At 34.7% G+C, this 18,253-nt stretch overlaps 1 protein-coding gene across 5 annotated transcripts in view; it reads left to right on the top strand.

The window, feature by feature from the left end:
* Window positions 1-18,253, top strand: part of SCAPER (S-phase cyclin A associated protein in the ER) — a 523,563-nt gene that overhangs the window by 182,168 nt on the left and 323,142 nt on the right. For all 5 annotated transcript variants that reach the window (XM_032623630.1, XM_032623633.1, XM_032623632.1 and 2 more), the window contains one exon: window positions 13,116-13,271. In XM_032623630.1, the coding sequence (XP_032479521.1) occupies window positions 13,116-13,271 (156 nt within the window). The remainder of the gene's footprint in view (window positions 1-13,115; window positions 13,272-18,253) is intronic.

The following is an 18,253-nucleotide window of genomic DNA, read 5'->3' as shown; positions in this document are numbered from 1 at the left end:
AATTATGTCAAGCATTTTTTCCAACCACAATGGTATGAAACTAGAAATCAACTACAGAAAGAAAAATCTGTTTCGATGAGTTTCACTTTTTCTTTTATATTCCAAATATAAGTGATACCATGCAGTATTTTTCTTTCTTTCTCTGCCTTATTTCACTTAGCATAATACCCTCCAGTTTCACCCATGTTGTGGCAAATAGCAGAATTTCTTAGAGGACTTTGTATATTTTAGATATTAATATCTATGTTTTGCAAATATTTTCTCTCAGTCTACGGATTGCCTTTTCATTTTCTTAAAAGTGTCTTTTGAAGTTTAAAAAATTGGAAAGGTCCAATATAGACTTTTTTTTCCCTATACTTTATGTTTTTCTGTACCCTATTTAAAAAAGTTACATAAACTTAAAGTCACTAAGATTTTTCCTTAAGTTTTATCTAGAAGTTTTAAATTTTACAGTGAGGTCTATGTTCCATTTTGAGTTAAGTTTTTTATATGGTGTGAGGTAGGGTTGAGGTTCATTTTTTTCATATGGTTATATAATGTTCCAGTATCAGTTGTTAAAGAGACTATCTTTTGTATAATGAATTGCCTTAGACCCTTGTTGAAAAGCAATTGGCTATATATGTGTGGGTCTATTTCTGATTTTCTATTCTGTTACATTTATCTTTATAAATAAAACTTTATCTTCATTACTGTACCTTTATAATAAGTCATAATCAAGTATAAATCCTTAAGTTTTATTTTCTTCTAAAACTACTTTTGCTCTTTTAGGTTCTTTGCATTTCCATGTAATTTATAGGATCACCTTATGAATTTCTACTCCTCCCGCCCAAAAGAGGCCTGCCTGTATTTTGATTAGAATTGCATTGAATATATACATTAATCTGGGGGAGACTTGTCATCCTAATGATATTGAGTATTCTGAACCATATGTCTGATGGCATATATCTCCATTTATTTTGGTTTGTATATATTTTATGAAATTTATCTGCAGTTCATATTTTTAATGCTCTTGTCAATAGTATCTTATTTTAAATTTGTTTCTAATTGTTTGCTGCTAACTTATAGAAACACATTTGATTTTAGTGTATTACCTTATATGCTACAACCCTGCTAAACCTACTAGTTCTAGTTTTATTACTTCTTTTCCTGTATGTTTTTCATTTTTAAATCTCCCTTTATTGCATTAACCAGTACTAGCACAATGTTGATTAATGATGAGAACCAATATCATTGCCGTGCTCCTAATTTTAGGAAGAAAGCGTTCAGTCTTTCACCATTAAGTGTGATATTAGCTGTAGATCTTTCATAGATGTTCTTTATCAGATTGAGAAACTTCCTTTCTATTCCTAGTTACTAAAATTTTTTACCATGGACTTTGAATTTGGTTACCTGCTTTTTCTGCATTTATTGAGATGATATTATGTGTTTTTTTAAGATCTTAAAATGGTGAATTTCAGTTTTTGATTGTCGGATACCAAAGTAACTGCAATTCTGGGATAAACCTCACATGGTCATGATATAATATCAGTTTTATATTTTGGTGTGCTTCGTTTGCTAAAATTTTAAGAATTTTTGCATCAATGTTTGTGAGGGATTTTGATCTTTTTTTTTCTTATAATGTCTTTGGCTGCTTTTGGTAACAGAATATGCTGGCCTCCTAAAGTGACTTGGGAAGGTTTCCATCCTCTTCAGTTTTCTAAAGTAGTTTATGTGGAACTGGTACAATTTCCTCCTTAAATTTTTTGTGGAATTTACCAATGAAGCCGTCTGGGCCTGGGGTTTTCTTTGTGGATGAGTTTTTAAAATAAAAATTCCATTTTTTTATATACATAGGGCTATTCATAGTATCTATTTCTCTTGTGTAATTTGTGTCTTTCTAGGAATCTGTCCATTTCCTTAATGACTAACAATATTGAGCATATATTTATGTGCTTATTGGCTATTTGTATATCTTCCTTAGAAAAAAGTCTATTCAAAGTCCATTGCTCATTTTTTTAAATTGGGCTGTTTGTCTTTTTGTTGTTCAGCTGTAAGAGTTCTTTGTATATTCTCAATACTAGTCCTTTATCAGATATATGATTTGCAGATATTTTCTCACACTGTGTAGGTTACCTTTTCACTTTGTTGATAACGTTCTTTGCACAAAAGTTTTTAATGTTGATGAAGTCCAATTTATCTATCTTTTGTTTTATTTTTTGTACTTTTTGTGCTAAGAAATTATTGCAAAATTCAAAGTCATGAAGATTTACCTCCATGTTTTCTTCTAAGAGTTTTATGGTTTTAGCTTTTATATTTAGGTCATAGATACATTTTCAATTAATTTTTATATACAGAATGAGGTGGGGGTCTGCCTTTATTCTTTTGCAGGTGGATATCATTTGTCCAAGCACTGCTTCTTGAAGACACTATTCTTTCCCCAGTGAATGGTCTTGGCACACTTGCTGGAAATCAATTAGCCATAGGTGTACAGGTTTATTTCTCTTCTCTCAGTTCTATTCCACTGGTCTATATGTCTATCCTTATGCTGGTATCACACTGTTTTGATTACCGTAGCACTTCAGTAAGCTTTGAAATCAGAAACTATAGTCCTCCAACTTAGTTCTTTTTCAATGTTATCTTAGCTATTTGGGGCAACTTGCAGTTAGGATGAGGATAAGCTTTCCATTTCCATAAAAAAGTCCATTGGAGTTTTGTTAGGATTGCATTGAATTTTTACCGTGCTTTGGAGAGTATTGCCATCTTAATAATATTAGATCTTCTAATCCATGAACACAGGATATCTTTCCATTTATTTAAATCTTCCTTAATTTCTTTATGGAGTGTTTTCTAATTTTCAGCACACAAGGCTTTCACCTTCTTGTTTAAATTAATTCCTAAGTATTGATTGTACTCTTTTGGAGGTGACTGTAAATGGAATTGTTTTCTTAATTTCATTTTCAGATTGTTTACTGCTAGTGTATAGAAATACAATTGATTTTTATATATTTATCTTATCTCCTGAAACCTTGCTTGAACTTGCTCATTAGTTGTAATAGCTTTTTAGTGGATTCCTTAAGATTTTCTATATTCAAGATCATACCATCTGCAACTAGAGATAGTTTTACTTCTTCTTTACCAATCTGGATGGCTTTGATTTTTTTGTTGTTGTTGTTGCTTATTGCCCAGGATACAACCTGCAATACAATACTGAATAGAAGTGGTAGGAGTGGACATCCTTGTCTTGTTCCTGATCTTTGGAGTGGGAGGCATTTAGTCTTTCATCATCAAGTATGATGTTAGGTATGGGGTTTTCATAGATACACTTCAAAGATTGAGGAAGTTCCTTTTTACTTCTAGTTTGTTGAGTGTTTTTATCATGAAGGGGTATTGGATTTTGTCAAATCCTTTTTCTCCATCTATTGCAAGAATAATGTGGTTTTGTCCTTTGTTCTTTTGATATTTGCTGTGTTACATTAATTGAATTTCATCTATTTTATATATTTGTCTAATTTTTTAGTTGTTTAAGGTGGGAGGGTGCATCTGGACCCTCTTACTCCATCATAGCTGGAAGTGGAAATTCTGAACTATGTATTATTTTTATATTTTAGAGGAGCAGTCTGAAGGCAGATTGTTGATGGTCACACAGTCAGAATTAAAATCCTGATATTTGTGGTTCCAAAGCCTATGCTTTTACCACTGTTCTTATTATTGGTTTAGTATTTTCATTTTGTGGTCTTTTTTTTATATGACTTGTATGAATTTTGATCTGTCTAATTGCCTAATATATTTACTTTCATTATAATCTCATTAAACCAAAGTGGCTCCTATAAACATATTAACCCAAACTATAGTTTAAATAATTTCTGTCAAGATAAGTGGTTGACTGCTGGTTGTTTTTACATAAAGATATCAGCTCCATTTTCAGTTTTAAAAATTCTTAATAATCCAGGTTCACTGAGTTAACAGTCTGTACTAAGATTTTTGCTAATATGAAATTCTCCTTTAAAACCCTGCTACCAACTGCTGCCCTGTTGGTTCTCTTAATTTTCATTGCTTTCTCTTCGATAATCTCTGAAACTCTCTTTTGAAATGTATTATATCTACAAAGAAAAGAAAAATAGACAATCTAGTTTTTTCTTGTTCTCTCATTCATTTAAATATTTTATGAATGAATTGTTCTTAGATAATTACATAAATATCTTAAAAGTTTGTGTGAAACATTGCTGATTACTTTCATCCCCAGACATTTTAATCTATGAGACAAAACCTCCTCCTACCTTTGGTTTTATCACATGCCAATATTTCCCAGTCTTGCCTGATTATAACAGTAATATGAGTTGTTAAAAAGACAGATTTCCAAACTTTGCAGGTTTTTTTCAGTAATGCTAGAGTGGCCCCTGAGGAGCTTTATTTTTTTATAAGCCCCCCAGGTGATTTTTATGATCAGGAAATTTGGTTCCACATATATCAAACAGTTGCTCCTTCTTCAAAAGTAATTTTTCATCATAATAGTGAGGACTGAAGTCTCTGGAGTTAGATAAATTTGGATTCAGGTCCTGACTCTACCACGTAGTAGCTGAATGGTCTTGGGTGTTATTTCAGCCTCTCAGCCTATTTGTTGATCTGTAAAATAGGAATAATCTTACCTATATCTCAAAGAATTGCTGAAAGGATTAAATTAGGTTGTGCGTATTGTGAAGCAGTTAATGCCATCCTTGGTATGCTGTAAATACTCTGTAAAATATTACAATTTCATAGAATGCCACATCCTATTTGTGTTCCACTTCCTAACTTTTCCTTAAGTCCCTAATGCATTTCTGTTGTTTTATTACTAATCCAGAAGTTCTAATAATCCAGTGATTTAAAATATACTTAAGTTCCACTAGAACTTAAGAATATGTCCTTGAGATATACCAAATATATTTATTTCAGTCCTGTGTAAGATATTTTTTCCACATATTCTTTTTTGTGAGTTCTTGGCATAAATTAACAGTCTTTTCAAATGTCTTAGTTCTTTCTTGGATACACAGATGATTGAAAATAAGTCATCTACTATTTAGTTGATAGTGATTATTATTACAGGCAGAGTTACTCAGCACCCGATTTTATCATTTATTTAATAGTATAAAAGTGGCTTTTATTTTCAGTTTCTTAATGGTCTCATTGATAGCTTTTCAGATGCAATGTGTCTACTCATAATTACAGGGTTTTGGGGGTTTTTTTTGAGGAAAAGACATCTTTTTCCTTATTTATGGCAGTAGCCTTTTCCTTGTGCTGTGTCCTCTTGCCTGCTTTTAAAATTTGCTTCATCAGTTATCTTCTTGTGCCTGCTCCTTTGCTTTCTTCCTCTAGACTGACTACTTCCACCTGTTCTATAGGTTACCTACTCTTTCCTTTTGGAAATCACTAGATTCCTAGAAAGAGCTGTCTGTGCTCATTTCCACTACCTCATCACTCCTGTCTTCTTGAATTCCTTATGACACCATTTTTCCTCTATGCTATACTTTCCTTTCAGAATGTTACTCTGTTATCACTATGTTTAAAAGCCTTTTCTGGATCTGTTCATTATCAACACTGTTATGTATTTTTTTCTAGAACACTTTCTTCTGCGCTATCTTGGTTTTCCTTCTGCTTTCCTAACCAATGCTTTACTATCTTCCCTTTTTCTTTTGCTGCTTAAATGTTACTGCCTTCAGTCCACTTCACTTATTCCTTTCCTTGAATATCACAATCATTCTCATTGCTTCAGCTATCCTCTCTGTAGTGACTCCTAGATCTGCATTTAACCCCACTCTCTCAATGAAGCTCTAGACTCAGTTACCTATTGCTTGATGATTGTATCCAGTGAAACTCATCAGCTCACCACCCCTGTATCCCAAATCATTTGCCTTTCCTGAAATTCATATTTCAGATGAATGGTATCACTAGTCTCTCATTAATCTAGACTTGGAAAGCTTGTGATCATTTATCAATATTTGCAGTTGTTATTCTTGCCTTTTGTCCCTACTCCCTTCAAATTAATCTTTCTTAAGGGCATTATTGTATTACCTCTCAACTTAAAAACCTTTAGGGACTTTCTCTTGTCTTTAAGTTTTAGTGTAAATGCATTAGTCTAGCTTTCTTTAATACTGTTTTATATGTAGAATAGTGGCCATATTGTTATGAAAATGGTTTATTCTCATTTTAAAGAATTCGAGCAATATGTAGCAAAGGAAACTCAAAATCCCACCCTCAGAAATAGCTACCATTGACATTATAAATACTCTTCCAGAAATCTCTTTAGAATAATGTTCAGATTGAATGAATAGATAACTTTATAAAATAGAATTATACTATTAGGCTTCCCTGGTGGCGCAGTGGTTGAGAGTCTGCCTGCCAATGCAGGGGACACGGGTTTGAGTCCTGGTCTGGGAAGATCCCCCATGCCGCAGAGCAGCTAGGCCCGTGGGCCACAACTGCTGAGCCTGCGGGTCTGGAGCCTGTGCTCCACAACAAGAGAGGCTGCGACAGTGAAGGGCCTGCACACCACGATGAAGAATGGCCCCCGCTTGCTGCAACTAGAGAAAGCCCTCACACAGAAACGAAGACCCAACACAGCCAAAAAAATAAATAAGTTAATTAATTAATTAAAAAAAAGAATTATACTATCCATGGTACTTCTTAATAAGAAGTATTCATTTCTATTTTAGTTCCATTTTAAGAGAAGGAAGTGACGTGGAAGTAAAATGGAGGGACTTATTGAATTTGTAATAAATGTTTCTTTATCACAAGATCTCCTCCCAACAATTTTCATAGTTTCATTATTTTTACATTGTTAAGGTTTATAACATTTACATTTTGCTCTGAAACTATAAATTCCACAGTTTAGTTTTCCTTCTATGTATGAATGGATGCACAGCTTGCGTAATCCTCCATTCATGAGTTCTTTGTTTTGACCTGGTTGGCTGGATTTTATTAACAAGTAATTTTTTCAGGAAGAGGTTATTGTGCTCTATTCCTTGAGTTCTTAGGTATCAAAGGCCTGTGGCATTTCTGAGTACATCTTGGCTAGAGATCAGATTCATGGTTCAGAATATCTTTCCTTCGAAGTTTTGTAGGCATTATTCCATGTTTTTCTAGCATTAACTAATTCTGTGGAGAAGCCTGAGGCCAGACAGATTTTTTCTCCCTCTTTCTCATAGATGACTTGCATTTACTGCCTGGAAGCTTAAAAAATTTGTGCTTGTTCCTTAATGTTTTGTGATTTAATAAGGATATTCTTGGTGTTGATCTTCTGAATAAATTCTTCATGAAATAAAGTGGGCTTTCTCAATTTTCAGTATTTCTTTTTTTCAGGGAAAATTTTCTGTATTATATATTGGAATATTTTGTCTTTCTTAACTTTACAGATATTATTCTTACATTAGGTCATCTTAACTTGTTCTCCATGTTTAAAAATTATTACTTACATATAAATTTTCATTTTAAAGTCCATATTAACTGTGATTATAACAAGCCTTTCCTCTGTTAGTGATTTGACTTTTTACCATCTTTGCTCTGTTTCATGCTTTTTCTAATTTAATTAATTCTGTGATTGTGTTACTTTGGCCTAAGTTTCCTTAACTCTCTAGTCTTTCTTTATTTTATCATGTCATTTTATCATCTGTTTTGCACCTTTAAATTCAGGTTCGTGTTGACTTCTTTTTACATTACAAAGTTTGCCTAGGAGATATTCTGCTGTTTCTTTGGTTATGTTTTCTTCCAGTTAATTTCCAGGAAACGTCTTATTTATTTTTTTACTTACTTACAGTTTGATTGAGATATCATTGACATATAAAAATTGTATATATTAAGGTGTACAACTTGATTTTTTTTTGTTTTTTCGGTACGCGGGCCTCTCGCTGTTGTGGCCTCTCCCGTTGTGGAGCACAGGCTCCAGACGCGCAGGCTCAGCGGCCATGGCTCATAGGCCTAGCCGCTCTGTGGCGTATGGGATCTTCCCTGACCAGGGCACGAACCCGTGTCCCCTGAATCGGCAGGCGGACCCTCAACCACTGTGCCACCAGGGAAGCCCACAGCTTGATATTTTGATATACATATACATTGTGGGATGATCACTACAATCCAACTAATTAAAATATCTGTTACCTCTACTTAGTTACTGTGTGTGTGTGTGCGCACACATGCTAAGAAGATTTCAGATCTATCTTCTTAGCAAATTTCAAGTATATAGTACAGTACTATTAACTACTATCACCATGCTGTACATTACGTCTCCAAACATATTCAACTAGCATAACTAAAATTTTGTAGCACTTGACAAACATCACAGATTGTATTTTTTATGCTGCTTTTGTGCATTCTTCCCTCTGAATTTTATTTTATTTATTTTGTCTGGAGCATTAGGTCTCATTTCTTTTTCTTTCATCTTGATTATGTTTAACATGTGACCCTTGATACATTATGATTAATTTTCCTTGAGCATACCTGTTTGTCTTATACTTTCAGTATACCTTGAGAAATGATTATATTGTTAATTTACTTATGAAAGTAGTTACATGGGATGGAGATTGGGAAATCTTTGCTAGAACTGTATTCAAACTTTCTTGTTTCAGTTTGTAACATATCTAGTGATAGGTTTTATTTCATCCAACATGGATTCCTGGAGTCTATACTTCTTTCAGAGAGAGTAAGCTTCAGAGTTTGTTTACTTCCCAATTTCACTCTACCTTTTTCACTGTGGCATGTCTTCCTTCTGGCTTTCAAGAATGAGAAATTTGACCCCAACAGACATTTTCCAGTTTTTTATCATTAACTGTACTTTACTCATAAAAACTTTACTCTCCTTTACCATTGATCTATATTTCTGTTTTTGTGCCAGTACCATACTGCCTTGATTACTGTAGCTTTGTGGTATAGTTTGAAGTCAGGGAGCCTGATTCCTCCAACTCCATTTTTCTTTCTCAAGATTGCTTTGGATATTTGGTGTCTTCCACGTTTCCATATGAATTGTAAAATTTTTTGTTCTAATTCTTTGAAGAATGCCAGTGGTAGTTTGATAGGGATTGCATTGAATCTGTACATTACCTTGGGTAGTATATTCATTTTCACAATATTGATTCTTCCAGTCCAAGAACATGGTATATTCATCCATCTGTTTATGTCATCTGTGATTCCTTTCATCAGTGTTTTATAGTTTTATGAGTACAAGTCTTTCGCCTCCTCAGGCACATTTATTCCTGGGTATTTTATTCTTTTTGTTGCAGTGGTAAATGGGAGTGTTTCATAAATTGCTCTTTCTGATTTTTCGTTGTTGCTGTATAGGAATGCCAGAGATTTCTGTGCATTAATTTTGTATCCTGCAACCTCATCAAATTCATTGATTAGTTCTAGTAGTTTTCTGGTGGCATCTTTAGGATTTTCTATTTACGGTGTCATGTCATTGGCAAACAGTGACAGTTTTACTTCTTCTTTTCCAATTTGTATTCCTTTTATTTCTTTTTCTTCTCTGATTGCTGTGGCTAGGACTTCCAAAACTATGATGAATAAGAGTGGTAAGAGTGGACATCCTTGTCTTGTTCCTGATCTTAGTGGAAATGATTTCAGTTTTTCACCATTGAGTATGATGCTTGCTGTGGTTTTGTCATGAACGGCCTTTATTATGTTGAGGTAGGTTCTCTCTATGCCCATTTTCTGGAGAGTTTTTATCATAAATGGGTGTTGAATTTTGTCAAAAGCTTTTTCTGCATCTATTGAGATGATCATATGGTTTTTATTCCTTAATTTGTTAATCTGATGTATCACATTCATTGATTTGCATATATTGAAGAATCCTTGCATCCCTGGAATAAATCCCACTTGATCATGGTGTATGATTCTTTTAATGTGCTGTTGGATTCTGTTTGCTAGTATTTTGTTGGGGATTCTGCATCTATGTTCATCAGTGACATTGGTTTGTAATTTTATTTTTTTGTGATACCTTTTTCTGGTTTTGGTGATGGTGGCTTCATAGAATGAATTTGGGAGTGTTTCTTCCTCTGCAATATTTTGGAAGAGTTTGAGAAGAATGGGTGTTAGCTCTTCTCTAAATGTTTGATAGAAATCGCCTGTGAAGCCATCTGGTCCTGGACTTTTGTTTCTTGGAAGATTTTTTCTTTTTGCGGTACACAGGCCTCTCACTGTTGTGGCCTCTCTCGTTGCGGAGCAGAGGCTCCGGACGTGCAGGCTCAGCGGCCATGGCTCACTGTCCCAGCCGCTTCGCGGCATGTGGAATCTTCCCGGACCGAGCATAAACCCGTGTCCCCTGCATCGGCAGGCGGACTTGCACCCACACCGCCACCAGGGAAGCCCTTGGAAGATTTTTAATTATGGCTTCAATTTCATTACTTGTGTTGGGTCTGTTTATATTTTCTAATTCTTCCTGGTTCAGTCTTGAAAAGTTTTACCTTTCCAACAATTTATCCATTTTCTTGTGATTGTCCATTTTATTAGCCTGTAGTTGTTTGTAGTAGTATCTTATAATCCTTTGTGTTTCTGCAGTGTCAGTTGTGATTTCTCCTTTTTCATTTCTAATTTTATTGATTTGAGTCCTCTCCCTTTTTTTCTTGATGAGTCTGGCTAAGGGTTTATCAATTTTGTTTATCTTCTCAAAGAACCAGCTTTTAGTTTTATTGATCTTTGCTATTGTTTTCTTTGTTTTTATTTCATTTAATTATGTTGGTGGGAGTGTAAATTGATATAACCACTATGGAAAATGGTGTGGAGGTGTCTTAAAAAAACTAATAATAGAACTACCATATGACCCAGCAATTCCACTACTGAGCATATACCCTGAGAAAACCATAATTCAAAAAGAGTCATGTACCACAGTGTTCATTGCAGTACTATTTACTATAGCCAGGACATGGAACCAACCTAAATGTCCATCGACAGATGAATGGATAAAGAAGACGTGACACATATGATAGAGTATCACTCAGCCATAAAAAAAATGAAATCGAGTTATTTGTAGTGAGGTGGACCTAGAGTCATACAGAGTGAAGTCAGTCAGAAAGAGAAAAACAAATACTGTATGCTAACACATATATATGGAATCCAAAAAAAAAAAATGGTACTGATGAACCTAGTTGCAGGGCAGGAATAAAGAGGTAGACATAGAGAATAGACTTGAGGACATAGGGTGGGAGGGCAAAGCTGGGGCAAAGTGAGAGTAGCATCAGCATATATACACGACTGAATGTAAAACAGTTGGCTGGTGGGAAGCAGCAGCATAGCACAGGGAGATCGGCTCGGTGTTTTGTGATGATCTAGGGGGGTGGGATAGGGAGGATGGGATGGAGGCTCAAGAGGAAGGGGATATGGGGACATGTGTATGTGTATGACTGATTCACTTCGTGGTGCAACAGAAACTAACACAGTATTGTGAAGCAATTATACTCCAATAAAGATCTATTAAAAAATGTACTCTCTAGCAAAACTTTACTGTTCAGACTCAATATATGTGAAGTTGAGGATGAGGTATATAGTTTAATATCTTGTACCTAATTGTCACTTATTTGGTGTATGTTGAAGAAAAATGATTTGTTTGTTTACTTTGTTTTGTCATCTCAAACTCATTAGAATAATGTACATACCTATTAAAACTTAATGTAACTTGTATAATGTCAAATCACAATGATATTAAGTAACTATAAAATGGTTTCTATAAAAATCTTAATTTGTCTCTTAAAAACATTTCAGTGGAGGCCTAAATAGACATTTCTCCAAGGAAGACAATATAAATGGCTAACAGGCACATGAAAAGTTGCTCACCATCACTAATTATTAGAGAAATGTAAGTCAAAACTACAATGAGGTACCATCCTACACTGGTCATAATGGCCATCATTAAAAAGTCTACAAATAACAAATGCTGGAGAGGGTGTGGAAGGAAGGGAACCCTCCTACAAAATTGGTGACCATGTAAATTGGTACAGCCACTATGGGGAACAGTATGGAGGTTCCTCAGAAAACTAAAAATAGAGTTGCCATATGATATAGCAATTCCACTCCTGGACATATATCTGGACAGAACTATAATTCAAAAAGATACACGCACCCCTATGTTCATAGCAGCACTATTTACAGTATCCAAGACATGGAAACAACCTAAATGTCTGTTGACAGATGAATGGATAAAGAAGATCTAAATATATACAATGGGATATTACTCAGCCATAAAAAGAATGAAATAATACCATTTGCATCTATGTGGATGGACCTAGAGATTATCACATTAAGTGAAGTAAGAAAGAGATGACAAATACCATATGATATCATTATTCGTAGAATCTAAGCTATGGCACAAATGAACTTATCTATGAAACAGAAACAGACTCACAGACATAGAGAACAGACTTGTGGTCGCCAAGGGGGAGGGTTGGATTGGGAATTTGGGACTAGCAGATGCAAACTATTGATATTATATATAGAATGGATAAACAACAAGGTCATATTGTATGGCACAGGGAATTATATTCAATATCCTGTAATAAACTATAATGGAAAAGAATATATGTATAACTGAATCACTTTGCTGTACACCGAAACTAACATAACATTGTAAATCAACTATGCTTCAATAAAAAAATATATTTCCATGGCAGACCTTTACTCTAAATCAGGGGTCCCCAACCCCCGGGCTGCGGACCGTTAGCAGTCCTGTGGTCTGTTAGGAACCAGACCACACAGCAGGAGGTGAGTGGCGGCCAACCAAGCGGCTTCATCTGCTGCTCCACATCACTTCCTTTACCACCTGAACAGCGCTTTCATTACCGCCTGTACCATCACTCGCATTAATGCCTGAACCATCCTCCCACCACCTCCGTCTGTGGAAAAACTGTCTTCACTTCCACCACCAGTCCGTGGTGCCAAAAAGGTTGGGGACCACTTCTCTAAATCACTTCTTACTGCGGCCTATGGGTTTGTTATGTACACTGGATTATTATCCATTTGGGGGATAAGTATTGAAAGAAAAGACTATAAGTCGTTCATTTTTTGGTCTATGCCTTAAAACTGGTTTGTATTATTATATAAAGACTGTTAAGTTTCTTATTTTTGTGATGTGCCTTAGAATTAACCTGATTTGAAACTCACTTTCTCCGTTTTTTTTATTGCAGGTAAACGAAATTGCCTTTATAAATACCCTCGAAGCCCAGAACAAACGCCATGATGTTTTATCAAAATTGAAGGAATATGAGCAGAGGCTTAATGAGTTACAGGAAGAGCGTCAGCGAAGACAGGAAGAAAAGCAAGCACGTGATGAAGCTGTTCAGGTAGAATTTTATTCAGCAAGCATTTATTGAGCACCAGCCATTTCCTAGGCTCTGACCCAGGTGCTGAGGATATAAAAAGGAGTAAGACCAAGTCTGTGTTCCCAAGGATGCATGGTTTAGTGTAGCACGGTTTGGAAACGGGAAGTCTGATTGCCAAGGCAGTGTGTACTCCTTCAGAAAGGGTTATCAGTGTTTTTGTCAATTTGAATCTCTAGTCTCAACCAGATGAAGGACTAAATTGCTCTGGACAGATTATTATCTATTCTTTTCTAATTGGGTTGGGCAAGAATATGTTCCTTTCGTCCCTTACAAATGGATTGTGTTTGAACCAATGTATATAGCCTTAATAACTGGGCAATCTTTATGCTTATGACAAGGAGCACCTGTCATATATTGGGCAGTGTCATCAGGTACTTTAACCTCTGTAGCATACCCTAAGTTAGCTACCATTTTCAGGATGGGAAGAAGACTTAACACATAAACTTTAGTGATGGTTTTAAACTATTTAAATCTTCCTCAAGATCAAATATGGATGCAGACATACTTAATCTATTATGACTAATATTTATTTGTTTATTCATTCAGTCATTTATTGAATTACTACTATAATCTGTGTGCTGTGCTTTGCTCAAGGACATGAAAAAGATATATCCTTGATCTCAATGGGAAGACATATATGGGAACAAATCTTAACCCGTAGGATTAGTGTAATAGTAAAGACGTTTTTGGAAGCACAAAGGAGAACCTGTTACTCAAATTGAGAGTGGCAAAGATGTGAGAACATCAGCAAAAGCTTCCTGGAGGAGGCGGTGCCTCAACTAAGTTTTGAAAACTGAGACAGTCGTAAATGGTGCAAAGTAGGCATTCTATGCAGGAGATGAGTGAGTATGGCATGTAGAGTTAGGGACCTGACCATGAAGAGCTTTGTTGTTATGTTAAAAGCTAGGGATGAAAAAAAAAAAAAAAAAAAAAAAAAAAAAAGCTAGGGATGTTGTTGATGTTTCATGCTTCTTCATGTCACTGGTAATTTTAGGAAATTAAAATATCATTACAGTTTTCAAGTTTATTGGTTACTTTATGCTCTTTTTGTACACTAGCAAGCAGTCCCATATTCACCCCAATCTCTATTTGATTTGAGTTCAAGGTCTCATTTTAATCTGAGTGTCAAGCTAACTTATGTTTAAAAATACAGGATACTACTTTTAGAGAAACTTAGCTTTTCCTCTCAAAGGAGCAGTAAAAAATTCATTTTTATCATTTAAAAGTTAATTACTCATTAACTAACATTCTTAAATGAGTAAATGAAATAGGATATTTGAATTTTTAATTTGAGCCATCCCTTCAGCTTTATTGCTCTTTCTTTTTCTGCATCAAACCAATTTATAAAAATAATTATTTTTTTATATGCCAATAAAGATGTTAAAAAAATTATTATTATTTTGAAAATTGTGTGTTACTTTTGAGCAACCATTAGGCATTAATAATTCAGAAACAAATGAGATATGATCTTTACCTTTATGGCAAATAATACAACATAGTGTGAAAGTGTAATAGAAACCTGTACTGTATAGGTTACAGTGGTATCACAGAGTAGGGAATAATTAGCTCTCTTGGTGGGAGGGGAATGTCAGGGAAAGTTCAGTGGAAGAGGTAACTTCTTAACTGGATTTTGGGGGGAAATATATGAGTAATATTGTATATTTTTGAGTAGACATCTTAGTTACTTTTTCTGCATTTATTTTGCAGATTTGAAATATAACAGTTATCTTCTGTTTAAAAATGACGACTCTTATTTTATAATTTGGAACATTTATTAAGGCGTAAAGGAAAGCAGTTATTTTCTGAAAGTAGTAAGGAATCTTCTGAACTCACTAACACGTAAAATTTTTTTGACTACTCAGACTAATTTTTATCTTTAAAAATGTAGAAATTTCCTATGGATTTAATTTTCAGTGAAAAATTTAAAATGTATGTACATAAGATACATAAGAGATAACTGATACTAGAAAAATTCATTGGTAATATATAACATATATATAAAATTAAAAAAATTTAAAAATATGTAGTCATTACTATATGTGCAAGGAGATAATGCCAAACATTCTGTAAATACAATAATAGTAAGATACTGACTTAATAAAGAATTCAGAGGCCCTCCATCTGCTTTACTTTTATTCTTGAAACATTCACATAAATGTTAAATTGTTAAAGGCAATTGTGATTCTTGTTTTTTGTAAGTGAAATACTAAGTTAATGCTGCCGTCATATATTCTCAATTTCCCTTTTTTGCCATATAAATTATTGATGGATTAGTTTTAAGCCCAGTTTTCTTAGATATTCGGCCTTGTCCTCTTGCCCTAATCTTCTGATTTGTAGGCGTAAAGGGTGGGGTTGCAAAATCCTTTCTTAGGCTGCCATAAACACATCGTCGACTGTGAAACAAAGTACATGGGAGTCTGAGAGGTTTCAGAAGGGTTGAGAGTTAGATATCTTTGCAGTTCATTTGCTGTAGGTTTATGCTTTTTATTTGTGAGTATATAGATTTATAATGAATATTATAAAGTTACGCTTCATTTGTTTAATAGATATTTATCGAACTCCTTCCCTGTACAAGATGCTTTTGTGGGGTACAAAGTTTCCTATCTTTAGGAAACTTAAATTTTAGAAGGAAAACACTAGGTGAATTTACTAATTTTACTCATTAGGTATACAGCTACTAATTTTCTCTTCCAACTTATTAAAAACAGAAATTAGAAGATTGGATATTTTTTGAAGTCCAGTTATTTCTATTAGTACAATGTTGGAGTATTTCTTATATCCGTAAAAACAATCAGCAAGTTGACATCATATTTTTGCGTACAACGTAGCTACATTGCACATACACATAAAGTAATCGTTTGTATATAATATTAATAAATTTCATTTATAAGACCAACTTATAATTTTTAAAAGTATATCCCTCAAGATTTTGGTTTTGTAAAATATGAAATGAAAAGTTCTGGTTTAATTCTTTATATTTAATGCTTTAACCTTTGCATTTTAGTGTGAAAGTTGTGTTTTCAGACATAATGCAGATTTTTAAAAAATAAATTTGAGTTTAAGGGAAACTCTTTTGTTCGTGTTTTTTGTTTTTAAATATTTATTTATTTAGGCTGCACTAGGTCTTAGTTGGGGCACATGGGATCTTTGTTGCGGCATGTGGGATCTTTAGTTTCTGCATGTGGAGTTCTTAGCTGTGGCATGTGGACTCATAGTTGCAGCATGTAAACTCTTAGTTGAGGCATGCATGAGGGAATAGTTCCCCAGCCAGGGATCGAACCCAGACCCCCTGCATTGGGAGTGTGGAGTCTTAGCCAATGGACCACCAGGGAAGTCCCTGTTCATGTTTTTTATTGGAGAAAATTTTCTGTACAAGGTTTGATTGTTTTTTACTCTTGAGTTTTTCAGAGAGTATATAACTAAAAAAGTTTCTACATATTATATTTAGTAATGAGAAATAGCTATAACCAGTTCATGAATAGTATGTTAGAAAGTAAAGACTATATTTAAAATCTAATTGTCCACCTGAAACAGTCTGCGATCTGTCAGATGTGCTCTCATGAATTCAGTGCATTCCCTCTAGTTCTCAGGCCCCCTGCCAAAAAAAATGAAAGAAAAGAAATAGGGACACTTTTGTGTTACTACTTTAAAAAGGTTTTCTTCCCCTGGGTAGATACAGCTTGTTGTAGATATAAGTTACCATTGTGAGCTTATTAGTAACTTAGTTAACTATTAAGAATATTAGCATCTCTCCCCAGTGTTATCTAAACAGAAACTGCTTTAGCATTTCTTTTCTGCTCTCATTTACCGAACACTTTACTATGTACTAAACACTTTGCTAAGTGTTTACCTGTGTTAATAATTTCGATCTCACAGCAAACTGGGTCTCTTTAAGGTAGAATGACTTGCCCAAGGCTATGTAAGTAGTGGTTACTAGAGCCTAGATCAGTGCAGTGTGTTCCATTTATCATAAAGACTAGGGACCAGGAAGATGTTGTGTGAGCTCCCTGGGGGATGGGGATGAATTGAAAGAAATATATCAATACATCTAGTAATATGGTGAAAATTAGCTAAGTACTCCTAGTAGGCAAAAATACACAGGAAGCATATCACAGTATTTTAATGAAGTATCTTCTCCATTAATGATGATGATGATGATAATTATTGAGAATTTAGTATATGCCAACTCCTGTGTAAGTGCTTTTCATGTATTATCTCATGTGTTCTTCACAATATCCTAAGAAATAAGCACTATTGTTACTTGTCTTCCAGAAAACTAAGTCACATATATAATATAACTAGACCAGGGTCACCCAGCTGGTAAATAATGTAATCAGGAAACAAAATCAGGGAATCTAATACAGTGTCCACTCTCTTACCCACTATGCTATATTATAATGCCTCTTTCTCCCTGCCACAAGCTTTTCTTCACTTAAGTCCTATATGGAAGCTTAGTTCAGAAATAAAATCTATTAATTATGCTTTCTTCATCATGTTCTGTTATTTCTATAACCATGTCCAAACACAAGGCTTTAGAAATGATTAACCATAAAATATGTATCAGGTTCTAATAAGATAGTATCTGCTTAAAATAGCATTTATTCTTTTTTTAATAAATTTATTTTATTTTATTTATTTTTAGCTGTGTTGGGTCTTCATTGCTGCGCGCGGGCTTTCTCTAGTTGTGGCGAGTGGGGGCTACTCTTCGTTGTGGTGCGCAGGCTTCTCATTGCGGTGGCTTCTCTTGTTGTGGAGCATGGGCTCTAGGCGTGTGGGCGTCAGTAGTTGCAGCACGCTGGCTCAGTAGTTGTGGCTCCGGGCTCTAGAGTGCAGACTCAGTAGTTGTGGCGCACGGGCTTAGTTGCTCCGTGGCATGTGGGATCTTCCCGGACTAGGGCTCGAACCCATGTCCCCTGCATTGGCAGGAGGATTCTTAACCACTG

Source organism: Phocoena sinus, chromosome 2 (assembly GCF_008692025.1).
Source record: "Phocoena sinus isolate mPhoSin1 chromosome 2, mPhoSin1.pri, whole genome shotgun sequence".
Lineage (NCBI taxonomy): Eukaryota > Metazoa > Chordata > Mammalia > Artiodactyla > Phocoenidae > Phocoena > Phocoena sinus.
This window is presented reverse-complemented; position numbering and strand designations above follow the sequence as displayed.